The sequence below is a fragment of the Phoenix dactylifera genome, chromosome 8 (assembly GCF_051530095.1).
Source record: "Phoenix dactylifera cultivar Ajwa chromosome 8, Ajwa_hap1_PhDact_Kaust_v1.1, whole genome shotgun sequence".
In the NCBI taxonomy this organism is placed as follows: domain Eukaryota; kingdom Viridiplantae; phylum Streptophyta; class Magnoliopsida; order Arecales; family Arecaceae; genus Phoenix; species Phoenix dactylifera.
In genome coordinates this window covers 4,194,554-4,214,119 of record NC_143197.1, presented here as the reverse complement: position 1 = coordinate 4,214,119, position 19,566 = coordinate 4,194,554, and the positions used below count along the sequence as shown (strand labels likewise).

The 19,566-nt window shown below is 42.0% G+C and overlaps 2 protein-coding genes and 1 pseudogene across 3 annotated transcripts; all 3 read right to left on the bottom strand.

Annotated features, from left to right (window-relative positions):
• Positions 1-68: 68 nt before the first annotated feature.
• LOC103717518 (laccase-3-like) lies at positions 69-3,861 on the bottom strand. Its single transcript, XM_008805945.6, has 5 exons — positions 3,344-3,861; positions 3,105-3,256; positions 2,611-2,855; positions 1,714-1,842; positions 69-1,364 (listed from the first exon to the last, which is right to left on the bottom strand). The coding sequence occupies exons 1-5, from the start codon at positions 3,452-3,454 to the stop codon at positions 271-273; spliced, it is 1,731 nt and encodes a 576-aa protein (XP_008804167.4). The 5' UTR covers positions 3,455-3,861; the 3' UTR covers positions 69-270.
• Positions 3,862-4,170: 309 nt separating this feature from the next.
• Positions 4,171-19,551, bottom strand: LOC103717506 (N-terminal acetyltransferase B complex auxiliary subunit NAA25-like). 2 transcript variants are annotated; one of them, XM_089924699.1, is made up of 4 exons: positions 18,923-19,551; positions 13,293-13,559; positions 7,278-7,574; positions 4,171-6,147 (listed from the first exon to the last, which is right to left on the bottom strand). In XM_089924699.1, exons 1-4 carry the CDS (start codon positions 19,067-19,069, stop codon positions 6,061-6,063), a joined length of 798 nt encoding a protein of 265 aa, XP_089780825.1. In that variant the 5' UTR covers positions 19,070-19,551; the 3' UTR covers positions 4,171-6,060. The 2 variants fall into 2 exon arrangements, with proteins under 2 accessions (XP_089780825.1, XP_088558565.2); XM_088702439.2 differs by having other exon boundaries at positions 7,278-7,544.
• LOC149752949 (N-terminal acetyltransferase B complex auxiliary subunit NAA25-like) lies at positions 8,946-12,070 on the bottom strand (annotated as a pseudogene).
• Positions 19,552-19,566: the final 15 nt, after the last annotated feature.

The window sequence follows — 19,566 nt, the reverse complement described above, 5'->3', positions numbered from 1 at the left end:
GTAAAAAAAATCATTATCCATCTTTCTGCCCCAATGGGGTCAAAAATCGAATAGATTTTGGGACAAGATTAGGTGAAAACGCATGATCTTATTTTGGATATTTCAGTTCAGATGAAGATAGTCGTGGCAATTGGCAATTGTGGATCCAATTAATCGTCCCTTTTCATAATTAAGGGCTCTAAAATACAGCAATCAAACGAGAAGAAGAAATGGGAACACAATACAAGAGCGACAAGCGTTTTACAGCAGAGGCTTTGTTAAAGTTTTTCTTCAGCACCTGGGGAGGTCAGCTGGAGGGGGCTCCAGAGACTGCAGCTCTCCAACTCCATTCTCCACGAGGAACGCCATCGCCAAGCCCCAAGTTAAATGGACATCCAGATGGCAGTGCACCAGCCACACCCCCGGATTGTTCGCGGCGAACCGGATGACCGCCCACCCGTTCACCGGCACGCCGACCGTGTTCCTCAGCGGCGGATCCACTAGGTTGAACTTAGCGGCGTCCGTCTGGGGATCGAAGTTTCCGAAACCCGCTGCAAGAATATAGAATTGATAACCATGGATGTGCATGGGATGCTCCTCGCCGGCGAAGATGTTGGTGCCCTGCAGCACCAGCTGCACCACCGATCCGTACTTCAGTGGATACACCTTCGTCCCTCGAATGGGTTGCTGGAGGGCGCGGCTGATGTTTTTAGCTGTGTAGTCGAATTGGGTTGGTGGGAATGCGGGAAAGTCGGCGGTGAACACTCCTCGCATGCGTTGGGAGTAGTAGGCCTGCAGAATGGCGAGGCGTGGGAAGGTGAAGGAGACGTTGTTCATGCTGGCTCCGAACCGGGTGTTATTTGGTCCACCGCATTGCTTCCCGGGGGGGCAGTTGAACAGGCCCAGGCCCACGGTGTAGAAGAGGTGCACGTCGACGGGGCCGGGAAGATTGACCGGATGCGGGCTTTTGATGCCGGCGGCGAAGGCAGTGGCCGTGGCGGTGTCGTTGAAGGCCGGGAGGGCCGGGAACATTGGAGGGATCCCTGCAGCCTGGCCGGCCTTGCTCGTCGTCGGGCAGTTGCCGTTGTATTGGAGGATGGCGGTGGTGGTGGTGTTGTCGAAGGGGACGCCTTGCGCACTGGCGTAGGCGCGGGCAGCCATGTAGTAGCGGCCAGGAGGCTGGTTGGTGGTGACGAGGACGTCCGTGGTCTCGCCAGGGCTTATCTTGAGCACCGAGGTGGTGAATGGCTTTGTGTAGGCGGCGTCGGCGCCGACCACGGTCATCTCGTGGCCGGCAATGGTGAAGAAGAGCTCGTTGTTGAGGGCAGCATTGATGATTCGGAGGAGATTGGTTTCGCCGAAGGATACCGGAATGATCGTCGTGTCTGAGTTGATGCATACGCAATCCAATGTTAGTCCGGTGTTCTAAAAATCCTTTTGAGTAGGATTGTTTGGCCTAATGGGTTGACAAGGAGCTAAAACCACTTTCATTCATTCTGAGTGATATAGGCTGCCAAATGGAGCTTTTAGATGCATTTGGCAGAGCTTTTGGTAGGTCAGAAAATATTTTTTGACTCGCTAAAAGTATTTTTACTTTCGAAAGTTTTACTGTCAACAGCTCTGCCAAATAGAGCCTTAAGAATATAAACTCAGTCCGATGGCAATATCTCCTTAATCACCAGTAGTAGTATGGGTGATGAATGGTTAAATGTGAGGAAGCAAATGTTAGCAAACCTTTGCTCGAGCAGTTATAAAGATCGCCAGGTTGGCCGTTGATCAGGAAAGCATCAGAAATATTTGGAGCAGCTCCAGTCTTCAATGCTTGTCTCAAAACATCAAGCGGATTCCTATTCCACCATTCCCCTGTTCGTCATCATAGTCATTGCATTATTAGTTTTACTATTTGCTTCATCATCACTGGTACAGAAAAATTGAGTTTCTAAGAGAGAGCTTTTGAAGTTACTTGGATCAAACTTTTTTTATTTTTCTTTGGAACAACAGTTGGTGCAATATAAATCGATTCTTAGATAGAGATGGATTAATAACTCATGCGGAACACACCCACAAACACCTCCCCAGGGTCAAATACAAATTCCCTTTCCACTGCAGCTCTGTTTGCTCATAATAAATTAAGCTCTTTAAATTGATGCATGCAAAAAAATCTGCAAAGTATTGGAGTTATTATATAGAAAACATATTGTAAAAAACAACTCAGTAAGGATTTTCCATATGACTAATTAACTGTCGGACGGTGAAAGACTTGCTCATAAATGAAATATTGTTAGGGATTTATGTAAGAAAAGAAAACCCTGAGTATCTATTTTAACATTTTGGAAACACCAAGGTCCAACCCAATCATAATATACGTATCTATTTTTTATTTTTTTCTCCCTGGCTTTTGCGGGTGGCAACCGGGTCGGGTCGGATCAAATTAGATACGAATTAGGTCGAAAATATATGAACCCATCTTTTTACTGAATAGTTCAAAAATTCAGATCTAAATCTGAATATTTTATTGAACAAGCGACTCCGCCCATCCGGGAAGAACCTTTTGTCGAGATTACCGACTTTTGGGTGGTTCACTCTTCATAACGTGTGTGTTCGTGCGCGAGAAGGAGAGACTGCGAGTACCGAGTATAACTGGGATCTCTTTGTTGGGCTTAGGAAAGGGATAGTAGGAACCCTCTTTGGGATAGATGATGAGGGCTCCGTGCACGGTGACCCTGAGCCAGGAGCTGTGAGCATGCCACCAGAGTGTCCCTACTTGGTTCTCGATCGTGAACCGGTATGTGTAGCTCCCCCCGGGCATTATGGGACACTGAGTCAAATACTCCGGCCCATCAGCCCATCCTGTCCTGTTCTGATGGACTCCGTGCCTGAAACAACAAACCAGAGAAACAGTAAGAACATGAAGAGTAGCCCTTCAAAACATTGCTCGTGCTCATAATACATGCTTCGAAGGATTTCTTCTGTCCTGACTACAATTGTAGATCAGCTTTATTTCATATATATGTGCATGGTTAACGTGACATAGTAATATGTGCATGCATGCATGGATATATCTGTGCATGCATGCTGTATCTGTATGAATAATATACGTATGTCTATGTGAAATTAGTACTTACCAGTGAAGCGTGATGTTGTATTTGGCTCGGTTCACGGCGTTGATCACGAGCGTGTCTCCATCTCTGACCTCCAGGGTTGGTCCAGGGTACTGGCCATTCACCGTAATGATCTGGTGGGTCTTGCACAGCCTCTTCACTGGCGTTTCCTGAATCTGTTGAAATCCAATTCAGTCGAGAGCATGAGTCCATCAAGGAGAAGATATGATTAGAAAACAAGAGTGGCAGGAGAGAAGGCATACGACGAAGTCATAATAGTGAACTTTCGCATTGGCATAATTGAACATAAAGGAGAGCCACAGGAGAATGCAAGAGAAGCAGCATGATTTGGCAGCACGCATGCGAGTCTCCATTTCGTGAGTATGTCCTCTGCCGCCGTTGTTTGAAATATCCGAGTTGGTGATGCAATGCAAGGGAGGGAATTCTGTTATATATACACACAGAGGATAAAAAAGACAGCGGGGTTGTTTTGAGGTTGGAATATTAGGTTTTGATTGTGGAGACAAACCGCTATTTTTTAAGTTGTTAGTCAAGCTTCTAGGCACTTCTTGGATCAACTCTGGGGGAGTTGTTGCACGCACTAAACTATTTACTGGGGTGGTTGGAGATCTCCACAAATCTAATACCAAATTAGGCACCTCTTTCTTTTAACATTAGATCAGATTTGTTTTGATCTGATATAAGTTTTTTTTTTAATGTCCAACAAGTCCGGCATGCATTGTTGACCCATTCTTTATTAGCTTAAGTTTTCTACGTTAATTAGTATCAGAGTTGAGGATTGCTAGAGGTTCGCGAGTTTGAATCCCTTTCATGCTAATTACTCTGACATGAAGGAAGGTGTTAAGCTTTGATATAGATTATTGATCCATTGCCTGTAGCTAAAGATTTTGAGGTTAGTTGGTTGCCCATACAAGAACCTCTGAAAATCTTTTTACAAGATCCTACATTACATGGAAAGGGACAAGTACTGGCTTGCTCTTTTGACAAGTCTAACAAGTCCACTAGTCAAACAATCTTTTATGATTGAAAACAGAATAATACCCATATTTCCAACGATTAGGTTCCTTAAGGATGGCATTCCGGCTGAGGCATGGTTGGGGTTGTTAGCAGAGGCGATGCATCTTTTCCTAGATTAAATGGTAGTTTTATTTGACCTGTTCATTGCCAGGTAGAAACAAGACGAATTCAAAAACCGTCCGAAGACTCAGAACGTCTCATATCCACAACTTTTTCTTCTCTGGCATTTTCTCATGTTGAATGAAAGATATCAGCTGGGGTCATCGCCTGCATTTTGTCTGGCAAGAAACCTGAAAGCGAACGAATCTCTACTCGACTACGACTGTGAATCAACTTTAACAACGAAGTCGGTAAATTTAGACTCAATCCGGGTCCACGATCTTCCATGACTTGAATCGAGCCCAATGGTCAATTCAGCAGAAATTGAATCTTCTTAATCCTCCTTATATTTAACCTTGATCACATATCTAGAATCAACAGCTTGCGAGCATCAGGGGTTACAAAGGCTACTTGGGAGGAATAAACCTGAAGCAAAAATTATCAAGTTCGATGGAATACCAGATGGGGCTGGCTATTAATTTAGTGGGATCGCAAGATATGATCTACCTAGAGCTTAATGAGTCATCTGTTGCAGCAGACGCCAGAGCATAGCGGTCCACACGTTAATCTGGTTTGAAACATAAATTTGCCACTGCTCTCATCACCTCATTGACTTGCTGCAGTGGACAACATCACCAGCACAATTACAGTGACACTTGATGAAACGATATTTGAACCATTCAGAGTTGAATATTTTCATATAATATTCAAGCAGTGAAAAATTCAAACCGAATCGCCAGCACCTGGATAAGTACCTTTCTGGTGAGGTAAAGGTTGACAAAGGTGTAACTAATTTGCAGATGTTCCACCAAGCTTGACTTTCGAATAAAGTGAGCCCGAGATTGACGGACAGATGTACACACATAGAAGGATGTTATCATCAAAAGGCAAGTTCTTATATTGAAACCTGAGATCTATGGTTTATTCATTGTACACACCTCATTCGTTGCCACTGGGCGGTATACCACCAGCAGGAAAAAGTATTGAAAAAAAAATGATGAAATCAAAATCCTCACCGCAAAGGTACAAAGCATGGAGGTCAATACCAACAGCCGTTCAGCAGGAACTTCTCCCACCAAACACCAGAACAGAACCAAATGGATGCAGAAACCCTAATGGTGCACCACCTGATGGTCCTGCCATAATTCTCTTCCCTGCATTGACTGCTTCAATGACTCCAACAGCTTCAACTTCGAACCACATATGCAATGGAAATGTGATAGCAATTTATTTTGTGCCACTACTATTTTTCTCACTGCATTAGCGGAATTCCATGATTGTAGAGCTCTGGATATCCTATCACCAAGTTCAGAGTTGTCTGCAGATGCACTCTCTTCTAAAATCTGGAGCACATAGCCTGGCCCCTCCTCACAGTCCCTCAATTGCACGAGACAATAGAATATCCAAATTTTGATCCTCGGGCATATTGATTTGATCATCTAACCATTTTTGGATTCCTTGTATTGCATCGCTTAAACACTGAATTGAATCGCATATAGCCTGCAAGTGCGGCAAGTTTGTTTGATCCACTGCACCACCTTTCTTTTTCTTCTTTCGAGATGGAAGCATTGCTTTTATACAGGACTGGATTATTAGAATGTGCCAAGCAAAAGATTCTGCTACCAATTGCACCAGAACTAGAAGAATGCTTCCAGGACTTGTCAGCACCGGTTGTGCCTGCATCAACAGCTCAGCGATGCAACTCTTGACCAATATTTTTACAACATGCCATGATCTTAGACTGCATCCATCTTCATTGACAAGCCCAGGGTGACGGGAGCACAAACTCCATGCATTGACAAAAATGGCGAAGTTTATTCAGCTGACAAAGTCGAGTAGAGATTCAAGCCCAGGGTGACGGGAGCACAAACTCCATGCATTGACAGAAATGCATCTTCATACCGACATAAAACCCAAGTGCCTTGTGTGGCTGGACATGATAGCCAGGCCATGAAAGCCGAAAAAGTTTGTCTTCAAAATCCTCATCAAATCTAGTTCCTGAACTAGTTCCTTACCTTTGTAATGTTTATAAATAGCCAAACTTTTAATGTTTATAAATACATTAGTGCAATTTATAATAAAATAAGACGTTTGCAATAAACACCTTGATAAACTTTGAAATTAAATACAGATACCTACAGTTTCCTTTTGGATATACATACACACATACGACTAGTCCCTTACCTTTCATTATGTAACTTTTAGAAAATACAAAAGTTGGTTTTCATATAAATAGCTGAACTTTGTGATGTTCATAAATATTTTGGTGCAATTTATAATAAAATAATACATTTTCAATTAACATCTTGATAAACTTTGAAATTACATATATATACCTGCAGGTTCCTTTTGGATATATACACACACTGTACATATATATGTGTGTGTGTGTGTGTGTGATACATATATATATATACATATATACACATACATATATATATATATATATATATATACATATACATACATACATATACATATACATATATATACATATACATACATACATATACATATATATACACATACATACATACACACACACACACACACACACACACACACACACACACACACACACACATATACATACACACACACACACATACAACTAGTCCTTTATATTTTATTATTCAACTTTTAAGAAATATAAAAGTCGGTTTACCATAAAAATAGCTAAACTTTGTAATGGTCATCAATTCTTTGGTGCAATTTATAATAAAAATAGACATTATATATATATATATATATGAACCAACCATCCGTGCATGCCTCTGACTATCCATTCATGCTTCAAAGCAAAAAACATATAAATTTCATGCCCTCAACCATTCATGGACCTGATCCATTCAACAACTAGTCATGATGCAACAAGTGTTACTAAATCTAGCAGATTCTAAAGCACAGTAGAAGTACTACTATGAATGATGGACATCTTGACCCATTTATGACATGCTTGGCAATATCTTTCTATTTTCTAAAATTTTAAAATACCAAAGGTACAGATCAAGGTAAGACAAATTCTTGTGAAAGCTAAAAGTAATCCAAATAGGTAAATACCTTGAAGGATTTTTGGCCCTTTGCTATCGCAAGAATCACATCAATTGCATCATCAAAAGGAAGACCAATGTTCCTTGCATATCTCTCCAGCAGACACTTCATTTCAACAATGACTGTTGTATCAGAGACAGAACCATTAGTCTCAAACTTTTCCTTTAGAGAAGAAGAAAAGGACTGGATAGACAGATAAAGTAATCGGGGAATAAGGGATTCTGTCTCAATATGTTTTCGCGCAATCCATTCCTTCTCACCCACTTTGTGCTGATACTGGACAAAAATTTTAAAAACATCAATGACCTGGAAAGAAACAAAAACTTGAACAAGGCAGTATGACAACTAATTATTGAAGCATATTTATGGATAATCAACAAAGAAATAAAACTTGAGCAAAATTAAATACAATTTCTATTTTTTGAGAGGAAAAGCCATTACAAATTCATCCATCATCATTGTCATCATTGTCGTTTTTCTTATTTTGCACTTGCATATTATTCTCAGTATGACAATTGTTTAGCTCGTGTGCACGTCAACTTATCCACGAACCACTTAACATGTATGTGCATATTAATCTCCAGCCGCCGAGATCACAACTACATGAAAACCATAATAAACAACACATTTTAAGCATTTCTGTACAGGCTCTTTGCCTTCATCATTTTTTCAATTATTACATATTGTTTTTTCTCAAGCCTATGATTCTGTTGAGGGGTGCAAGCTGGTCCTCATAGTTTGCCTTTCGATTAGCATCTCCACATCCTATTGAGGTTAAAATACTCGGTCAAACCTATGCGTTCTGAAAATTCTGTCTCGACTTCCATTTAGCTCTAAGTTCTGCTCTAATTCGTGACCCTTCAAAATAATGCAAACACCTCTCCTTAAAGAAGCCTCTAAGATCTTTGCTGCACAGAGGAATATTGATGCTGAATCTATAAAGTTGTGCAGATTAAAACCAGATAAAGAGAAATGTATTGGGAGCCATGAATCATGGAGCTGCTTTAACCAACAAAGCCACATAAATCTGGCTTTCCGGTGGTCTAAAACTGTGATTTGTTTTAATTGATCCATACCAACCTCATTCTTTATTACAATTCTTCACTTTCTTTCTACTCGCAAGTTTATCCAAACTACCTTTCCTTTGTACCACAGCTTTCTCAATGCCGACACTAATCCATGCAAAAGCATCTTTTTTATTGCCCAACTTTCAAACTCATTATTGTGCCTCGAAGTCCCCGGTCGTCCTGCCTGCCACAGCCTGGCCTCCCTTTTCCACTGCTTTCAGCCGGTCCTCGGCCTTCGCCAGAAGCCCCGCCTGTTCCTTGTAGCACTCCTCCAGACGGATCATGTACTGGGCGAGCTAAGAAATAGGAAAAATAAGGGAGTCAGGCGGAGAACAACAGAGCCAATAAATGGTGAAAAGCGGCCAGAAGAACACTCACCGACATGAGACAGACACAGCTGGCAGCCCCAACGTCAGAGACCTCCAACTCCCGGACCCGCCGACGGTCCTTCTCCAGCAGCACTGTTTCGATGAGATTTCGGGCGCCATCGGTAGTGAAGGCAGACCCCGATTTCTCCCCAGAGCTGGACGGTGGTTCTGCAGCCTTACCCCTATCCATCGCCTGGGGAAGAGTCCGGCCGATCGCGCTCGGGGCGGGGGTCACCCCAGGAATTGATAGGGTCTCGCTCGGTCGGGGCCTCGGCGCGTCCCTCCTCGAGTCATCAGGAGCCGACCGAGTCGGAGGCCGGGTCGGGGACCGATCACGTCCGACCCGTCCGTCTCGGGCAGGCTCGGATGATACCTCCGGAGTAGCGGCAATCTTACCACCGGAGGGCTGATACAGCGTCAGCTGCCGGTCCGTGCCCACGACGTCTCCCTGATCGGTGGGCCCGGACTCGTCGGTCGGCGTCGGAGGCACCTCCTTACGGGACTTCTTCGCCGGTGGGGCCCCGCTCGGAAGAGCTCGTTTCCTCCTCTGGGCTGCTTCCAGCAGGGACGCCCTACCAACAGCCTTTGTCTTCACCGACCGCATGACGTCGTCGATCTCTGCAAAAAGGACGGGATAGTCGGAGACGGAGAAACCAAAGGAAAGAACGGGACAAAAGAAGGGAAAAAGTCAAGAAAGAATCGGTGGCGGACTCACGGTCGGTGGGGACCGAGCTCAGACCGACATTCACCAAAGTATCCTCGGAAATAAGGCGGGCCACCGGGGGGAGCTGGCCCTCGGCAACCAACCCCTTCAAGGCGGCCAAGCCATCGGACTCCTCCCTTGACAGTCTCGATAGGCCGATCGGAGACTTCATCGGGGTCTCCCAGGTCGCCCTGATTTCCCAAGAGGGATCTGCATCAACAAAAAAGAAGCGCTCCTTCCATTTGTGAATGGAGGTAGGAGCCTCCTTGACAAGGCCGCATCCTCGCCGCGCTGCGAAGCACCACCACCCTTTGTCCTGGGGGTGGCCGCTCAGGCTGTAGAACTCCCAAAAAACATTCAGGGTGGCGGGGATCTCGTGCATACGGCAGAGAACCTGGAAAACCGTCAGGGCCCGCCACGAGTTCGGCACCAGTTGCGTCGGTGCCACTCTTAAACCCCGTAGCACCTGCATGACCAAATCCGAAGGGGGAAAGCGGAACCCAGCCTGGAGAATGCCCTCATTGATGGCGATCTTCCCTGGAGGAGGATGGGACATCCTCTCCTCAGGCCCCGGGAGCGTGGCGTTGCAGGCCTCGGGAAGGTGGTACCGAGCCACAAGTCTGTCTAAGTCTGTGGCGACCAGCTCCGACTTAATTTGGTCTGCTCTCACTTCGCCCATTCCTAATGGCCAATAAACCTACGGTCAGGACGGGGACAGGAAGGGGGGAAAGACCGGAGCGACTGGAGTACACTAGTATAAGAGGGGAAAGTATGGAGAGCCCTAAATAGAAGAATGGGGAAAACTCACCGGAAAAGAGGTAAGAACGGCTCCGAGAGCGCCGAAGGAGAAACAAGTGAACAGTCCGACGGCAGCAACAGCAGCGCAAAGGGGAAACTTGAAAATATCTGTAAAGAAGAAGACGGACGGGGAAAGGCCCCCGATTAAATAGGCGGAAAGGCAAGTGACGCCTCGATGACGCCAGAGGACGCCTGGCTGCCGAAGGGTCGCTCGCGCCCCAAAGGCGAATCGACACCATTAAGGAAGGATGTCCGCCGAAATCCTCAGACTGCCAGGTCAGCAATAACCGCCATACGCCATAAAAAGGGCGGGGAGCTCGAAGCGCGCGCGCCTCTCCGAGGAACGGCGGCAATCCCGAAACATCACTCCCTTCACCTGTTCCCCTTCTGGTTCCAGGCTCGGAAGTGGGGGGCTACTGTTACGGGGGAACTAAGCCGCCATGCCCCACGTGACCGGCACGCGCGCCCAGGAAGACTACGGCTGCCCTTTGATCCCGCAATCCGACCCCGAGTCGGACGTCCTCGGCTCCGCAGCCCGACCCCGAGTCGGCTGCCCTTTGATCCAGCAATCCGACCCCGAGTCGGATATCCTCGGCTCCGCAGCCCGACCCCGAGTCGGCTGCCCCTTGATCCAGCGCTCCGACCCCGAGTCGGAGATCTCTTGATAACGACAGGCTATTCCCCAGAGGCACGCCGCGGCCTCCTGCTCCACTACTCCCTGCAACGGCCGTATCCGATGCTGCTCCACGATCTCCTGCATCAGCCGTACAAAGCGGAGCCCCACTATGCCCTGACGTGGCCGTACCCGGTGCTGCTCCACGACGCCCTGTAACGGCCATGTCAGTGGCCACACCATCGTGCCCCACGATAACGAACCCCCCTGAGAGACCCCCCAGCCAGGTATATATGCGGCTGGGGGGAGAAAGGGGGGAGGTGAGCAATATCTCCCAGAGCACTCTCTTACTTGCGATTATCACCTCTCCTCCTCCTCCAATCTCCTCTGACTTGACCGTCGGAGGGCCATCACCACCCTGGTGGTGGTGCAAGGCTTGTTTGCAGGTTTCTTGGCGGAAGGTGGAGCGCAACCAACACCAACCAAGACAACTCAGACGGAACCCCGTTCACACCGCAGTGCCAATCGTTCTCGGTTTGGACCACCAGCAACAGTGCACCACCTGATGGTCCTGCCATAATTCTCTTCCCTGCATTGACTGCTTCAATGACTCCAACAGCTTCAACTTCGAACCACATATGCAATGGAAATGTGATAGCAATTTATTTTGTGCCACTACTATTTTTCTCACTGCATTAGCGGAATTCCATGATTGTAGAGCTCTGGATATCCTATCACCAAGTTCAGAGTTGTCTGCAGATGCACTCTCTTCTAAAATCTGGAGCACATAGCCTGGCCCCTCCTCACAGTCCCTCAATTGCACGAGACAATAGAATATCCAAATTTTGATCCTCGGGCATATTGATTTGATCATCTAACCATTTTTGGATTCCTTGTATTGCATCGCTTAAACACTGAATTGAATCGCATATAGCCTGCAAGTGCGGCAAGTTTGTTTGATCCACTGCACCACCTTTCTTTTTCTTCTTTCGAGATGGAAGCATTGCTTTTATACAGGACTGGATTATTAGAATGTGCCAAGCAAAAGATTCTGTTACCAATTGCACCAGAACTAGAAGAATGCTTCCAGGACTTGTCAGCACCGGTTGTGCCTGCATCAACAGCTCAGCGATGCAACTCTTGACCAATATTTTTACAACATGCCATGATCTTAGACTGCATCCATCTTCATTGACAAGCCCAGGGTGACGGGAGCACAAACTCCATGCATTGACAAAAATGGCGAAGTTTATTCAGCTGACAAAGTCGAGTAGAGATTCAAGCCCAGGGTGACGGGAGCACAAACTCCATGCATTGACAGAAATGCATCTTCATACCGACATAAAACCCAAGTGCCTTGTGTGGCTGGACATGATAGCCAGGCCATGAAAGCCGAAAAAGTTTGTCTTCAAAATCCTCATCAAATCTAGTTCCTGAACTAGTTCCTTACCTTTGTAATGTTTATAAATAGCCAAACTTTTAATGTTTATAAATACATTAGTGCAATTTATAATAAAATAAGACGTTTGCAATAAACACCTTGATAAACTTTGAAATTAAATACAGATACCTACAGTTTCCTTTTGGATATACATACACACATACGACTAGTCCCTTACCTTTCATTATGTAACTTTTAGAAAATACAAAAGTTGGTTTTCATATAAATAGCTGAACTTTGTGATGTTCATAAATATTTTGGTGCAATTTATAATAAAATAATACATTTTCAATTAACATCTTGATAAACTTTGAAATTACATATATATACCTGCAGGTTCCTTTTGGATATATACACACACTGTACATATATATGTGTGTGTGTGTGTGTGTGATACATATATATATATACATATATACACATACATATATATATATATATACATATACATACATACATATACATATACATATATATACATATACATACATACATATACATATATATACACATACATACATACACACACACACACACACACACACACACACACACATATACATACACACACACACACATACAACTAGTCCTTTATATTTTATTATTCAACTTTTAAGAAATATAAAAGTCGGTTTACCATAAAAATAGCTAAACTTTGTAATGGTCATCAATTCTTTGGTGCAATTTATAATAAAAATAGACATTATATATATATATATATATATGAACCAACCATCCGTGCATGCCTCTGACTATCCATTCATGCTTCAAAGCAAAAAACATATAAATTTCATGCCCTCAACCATTCATGGACCTGATCCATTCAACAACTAGTCATGATGCAACAAGTGTTACTAAATCTAGCAGATTCTAAAGCACAGTAGAAGTACTACTATGAATGATGGACATCTTGACCCATTTATGACATGCTTGGCAATATCTTTCTATTTTCTAAAATTTTAAAATACCAAAGGTACAGATCAAGGTAAGACAAATTCTTGTGAAAGCTAAAAGTAATCCAAATAGGTAAATACCTTGAAGGATTTTTGGCCCTTTGCTATCGCAAGAATCACATCAATTGCATCATCAAAAGGAAGACCAATGTTCCTTGCATATCTCTCCAGCAGACACTTCATTTCAACAATGACTGTTGTATCAGAGACAGAACCATTAGTCTCAAACTTTTCCTTTAGAGAAGAAGAAAAGGACTGGATAGACAGATAAAGTAATCGGGGAATAAGGGATTCTGTCTCAATATGTTTTCGCGCAATCCATTCCTTCTCACCCACTTTGTGCTGATACTGGACAAAAATTTTAAAAACATCAATGACCTGGAAAGAAACAAAAACTTGAACAAGGCAGTATGACAACTAATTATTGAAGCATATTTATGGATAATCAACAAAGAAATAAAACTTGAGCAAAATTAAATACAATTTCTATTTTTTGAGAGGAAAAGCCATTACAAATTCATCCATCATCATTGTCATCATTGTCGTTTTTCTTATTTTGCACTTGCATATTATTCTCAGTATGACAATTGTTTAGCTCGTGTGCACGTCAACTTATCCACGAACCACTTAACATGTATGTGCATATTAATCTCCAGCCGCCGAGATCACAACTACATGAAAACCATAATAAACAACACATTTTAAGCATTTCTGTACAGGCTCTTTGCCTTCATCATTTTTTCAATTATTACATATTGTTTTTTCTCAAGCCTATGATTCTGTTGAGGGGTGCAAGCTGGTCCTCATAGTTTGCCTTTCGATTAGCATCTCCACATCCTATTGAGGTTAAAATACTCGGTCAAACCTATGCGTTCTGAAAATTCTGTCTCGACTTCCATTTAGCTCTAAGTTCTGCTCTAATTCGTGACCCTTCAAAATAATGCAAACACCTCTCCTTAAAGAAGCCTCTAAGATCTTTGCTGCACAGAGGAATATTGATGCTGAATCTATAAAGTTGTGCAGATTAAAACCAGATAAAGAGAAATGTATTGGGAGCCATGAATCATGGAGCTGCTTTAACCAACAAAGCCACATAAATCTGGCTTTCCGGTGGTCTAAAACTGTGATTTGTTTTAATTGATCCATACCAACCTCATTCTTTATTACAATTCTTCACTTTCTTTCTACTCGCAAGTTTATCCAAACTACCTTTCCTTTGTACCACAGCTTTCTCAATGCCGACACTAATCCATGCAAAAGCATCTTTTTTATTGCCCAACTTTCAAACTCATTATTGTGGTCTCGTATATATTCTATTAAATCTCATTGACATGCATATCGCAAACAACATCCAAAAAAAACCTGAGAGATGCATTCATTATGTTTAAAGTTTCTAAGATATCATCTCTATCTGTCCCATCTTCGAACTGCAAGAGCCGAGATGATTGCAATAAATTAATACGAACCTTCAACAATGTACTCTTCCCCCTTTAAGAGACAAAAGAACTATAGCCCTTTTTTATAGATATCTACAGGTTGGCAACTTTGATCAGGCAACAGTATCATTCCACGGATCCTATCCTGTTTCGCTTATCCTTCAAAACCATATCTACCAGATCACACTCAATCCCATTTCAATAGTCACCCTTGGTCTCACCGTATCAATTAATAGTTTGATACTACATGCACAAACAACAGAGTTTAAGACCTCTAGGCTCATGAAAATTCATATACATGTAGGATGCACAAATAATAATTGATTAAACCCACTAGTACCATTGCAGCTACTTTCTCACTGTTGTTGCTTGGACACTGGATCCTCAGATAAGTAGATAGAAGAAGCTCAGTTCAGCCAATGTTGCAATAGGGCCCATAAAATGCCCAGAAAATAGTATTGGACTGAGTGCTTCTCACAGGGATTACTTTTAGTGTTGTGTGGTAAGAATCTCCACAATGGATTTACTTCATTCAATAAATACATAAATCATATATATTCGTCCCTCCCCACAAACCCATATTTTTAGACATACAAACAAACCAAGAACAATATTTCCTGATCACAAAAGGACTCCCAACTTACCTATAGTGGACCTAGGACTCTAACTTACATTATTGACTCATAATTGGAGTCTTTAAGCAACCAAAAACTCTATTATTAAATTATATCCACTTTTCTAATGAAAGATAACTAACGCTTCCCATAAGATAGCAAATCTAGATTTCTGCAGAATCCTGCATAAAAGATCATTAACTTTTTCGGTAACAAACCTAATTCTTACCCAACCTAGACCCAAAGGAGGACCTTCAGATGGCAGTCCTATTTGTATTAGGACTAAACTCCCTAGTACAATAACTAGAACTTGATAGAACGACTGTCGTAAAATAAGAAATAAGTAACCTATTTCCTAAAAACCTAAGTAAAAGACTCCTAAGACCCAATAAAGAGAGCAAAACAATTGAAAATAAAACTCAAAAATGAAATAAATAAATAGAACTTAAATTTGACTTAAATTTATTATATGAACATCTTATGACTGGTTGTTTCAGGGACAAGTACGTGCTGTTTTGTTTTTAAGTCTCTTAGCAGATTCAGTTCAAAAAAAAAGAGTGAGGGTGCACGAAGAGAATGAGGTTTCCGTGTATTTTTTGCTGATTCTAGTTATTCATGGAGTACTTTCTAGTCCATTTGGGGTGTACTTGTGTGTGTGTGTGTGTGAGAGAGAGAGAGAGAGAGAGAGAGAGAGAGAGAGAGAGAGAGAGAGAGAGAGAGGCAGTGGTGTAAATCCAACCTTGAAAAAATTGAACCTACAATAATAATGATCTAATTTGACTTACCGAATTAGGGGGTACAAACTGGAATTAGAACTTTCGGATGGCTACAAACCAGCCAGTACCAAACAGTCAACTTGCAGAACCTGATACAACAGCATCTTATCTCATCCTTTTACAACCAAAAACTTGTCTAAAATAATTTTAAGGAACATACTAATACCTCTACACTGCTGTGGATGGGCTTCAAGTTATTTACTGAAAACAGGATATGGATTGAAGAAACTACAATATTTTTGGTATGATCAATTACAAGATTTTTCCTTAAAAACTTGTCATTTATCCTTTTGAACAAAATAGAGCATACTTTATCTTTGTGATATTTGTAAATTGAAGAATTTGAAATTTTCAAAAACCACGCAATAAAATTTTTGATAAAGGGACATGGATTGATGATGCAAAGCAATTTTCAGCTTTTTTAGACATAATCAATTTTCAGATATTAAGCAGAAAAAAGAATTTTTCCCTTTCTTTGTACGCCAAGTACCTGAACATTGATTATAAGTGGTGCATGTTATTGCGGTGAGCCATGATCGCATATAACTGATATTAACTTTTCAGAAAAGAATATGGAGTCAGAGAAATACTTTCCATGGTAAAATTGGCGATTTCCAATAAATAATTATTTCCATTAAAGAATTTGGGAAGCTAGAGGCAGACTGTAAGCAAAATATAAAGCAAGCCATGAGTGGAGAGATGAGAAAAGTTCTTTTAGAAGGAACCCAACTACAGAAAGAGAGGTGATAGATATGGTCATTGGCTGCTAGGTACAGATTTGAAAATTGAGATGGTGAGAGGAAGAGGGTAACAAAATGTTCAGTTGAGTAAGGAATCTGCTGGTCTCTATATCCAAGTATCCCTAAGATTTAGAACAGGAAAAAATATGAAAAGATTCTGATGAGTTTAGTTAAAAAAATAGCACCTACTTACTAAGATTCCATAGGTTTCAGAATCATGAAAAAAAAATCTTAAAAGAGAATTTAATAATATTACTTTGTGATATCTCATAAGACCATCAGATATGAGAGATGGGGAGTACTTGTTGAGTCCAAACAGAACCAAGCAATGTAGATTGGGGTCTAACTATTCTAAAAATGATGTCTGCATTGACATACTCTTGGGTTTAGCCTCCACATAGTGATATACAAAAACATAAACTAAGACTTTCTAGAAATGGTACAATATGAAAATTTTTGACATGCAAAGCCAATAAAATCAATTCAAAACACACATCGTCCTGTCATGTTGCTTTCTATGATAGTCAGTTCCTTGCTCGTGCACATGTTCCTTCTTATTTCAACTCTCACTTTAGAAAACCAAAGATCATTGTATTGTCAAGCTTTACAAACTTTGAACCATCAAAATCCAAATTGTAAATGATGACCTCCCCTACTAACACAATGTTCCTTCATGAATCTTACAAATTATCCCTCATCAATCATGTGAAAATAAAAGAAAAAGTGTACCTCCTTCTCGCATGCATTGCATGCACAAAATTGGATCTTTTTTTATGAACCATTTACTAAGGTAAAGACCATGACCACTTCAATTTCATTACACAATAATCCAATCAATCTATGCCTATAAAGTAACAAATGATTCTCCTGTGGGAACCCATACAAAAATCTCCTGATGTATTATCATAAACCTTTTTATTGTCAACCTTGAACAAAATAACTTGGCTCACTTTTCAATTTGCACATCCATAACTTCAAATGTAATAGATAATAAGTAATTCCTATAGTAATTCTTTCCTGCCAAGTTTCTTAATTGCGTTAATAAGTAACTTTCTTTGCCATATTCTAACTTATTTTCTTTTCATATATTTACTAAAGCTTGCTATGTCACCCTTCTCTTGAAGGTCTCTTGTAACTTGCGAGGTTTGGCATCTAGAACCAATTCATGTCAACTATGCCTTTTCAATTATCCCCAGCAGATTCTTCGACTCATATCCATTTTTGAAGGCTGTCCAAACAAATCCCTTTATGGTTTCCAGTCCTTCAACCTTTATAGAAAATGTGTTTTGGTACAAGACCAAGCAATCCATTTAGTGGTATAAAATGATGCAATACTTCTTGATTAAGTTGACCAATCAAGGCAATTGAAATTTCTTAGAACGTTTTCAAATATAATATTAATTAAAAATGCAGCATACGGTCTTGAAAATTTTTACCCAAAAATAAAATTTGATACAAAGTCAACAAGAATCAAAATTTAAATTATTCTCTTCATATGATAATCTTCACTTTGCATGCTACTGCTTCCTAGGACTCGGAAGAATATGACAGATGTACCACAGAACAGACTAGAAAACAATAAAAGAACAGATGCCTTTTGACAGTGATAAGAATCTCGCACTTAGTGACATAAAGATAGAATGTGAATTCTGAGAATAAATACAAGGGTTTATTGCAAGAAATATACAGATAATTCAAGATTTGTTCTTTTTCCATGCATTCTTGATGATTGCAAGCATTAAGCAAAACACTGCTTAGTCATTACGTCGGTTCTTGAATTTGGGCTGTAAAAAGTTCAAGAAACATTCTTTCTTTAACATGTCAACAGTTTATAGGTCCAACTCATTCAAATTACCTTTCAAGAATGCAACAGTTCAAAATATTTGCTTTTTCTTTTTCACTCATGGAATGGTACATCTGTTTCCATAGAACAAAATCAACGTTCCCATGAGGATCAAAGAAAAGCCATGAAAGATTACACGTGGAATATATTCCAGAGAGTTTTACAAATCTTTCTGCCCTGGAACCGAGTTCTTGATTTCTATCGTATCGAAGAACGGGTCGAGAAAGAGAACGAAGGTGATGAAATCCGACAGAGCCGAGAAAAGAAAAGAAAGAAAATTAGTAGAGATCGCCGCAACTCACGAGAGCGTAAGGAGAGTTGGGGTACTTGGCAAGGAGACCGACGGCGAGCTTGTACGCGGTCTTGAACTGCCGAGAGTCGAAGGCGTCCCATATTTGCCGGACCCGCTGCTCCGGTATCCCTCCGGCGAGCCTAAGCCTGGACGCCATTAGCGCTGTGCTCAGGATTTGGCGCTAGGTTTTTGGAGGAAGGGGCAACAAAGAGAGAGCCAGAGTTCCTCGGGTTTCTTTTATTTCTTGATGCCTCTCGGGTTTTCCAAAGAAGCAGAGAGGAGTGAGGCGGAAGCGAAGAGGGGGACGGGTGACGGAGAGAGGAGGGAGCGAGGCGGGGGTTTTGATGGTGAAATAGGCAGCGCGCGATAAGTCCCGGCGCACGCACCGGGAGTGCATGATAGAACCGCACGTGCGCAGGCCGAAGGAACCCGTTCTACTGGCGGTCTGGCGCGGCGGACTCCGCCAGTTAAGTTTGGGGCTCCGCTCCGAGGCGGAAATTGGGAAATCTAGCTCTTGTCGCCGTCCTGTTTTCTCTCATCTCTTCTTTGACCATCATGGCGCCGCTCAATGAGACAAAACCGGATGTTATATTTAAATTTGGTTAGGGGTGGGTGTGAACCGATAACACTTATCCGCACCTATTTTCGTATCTA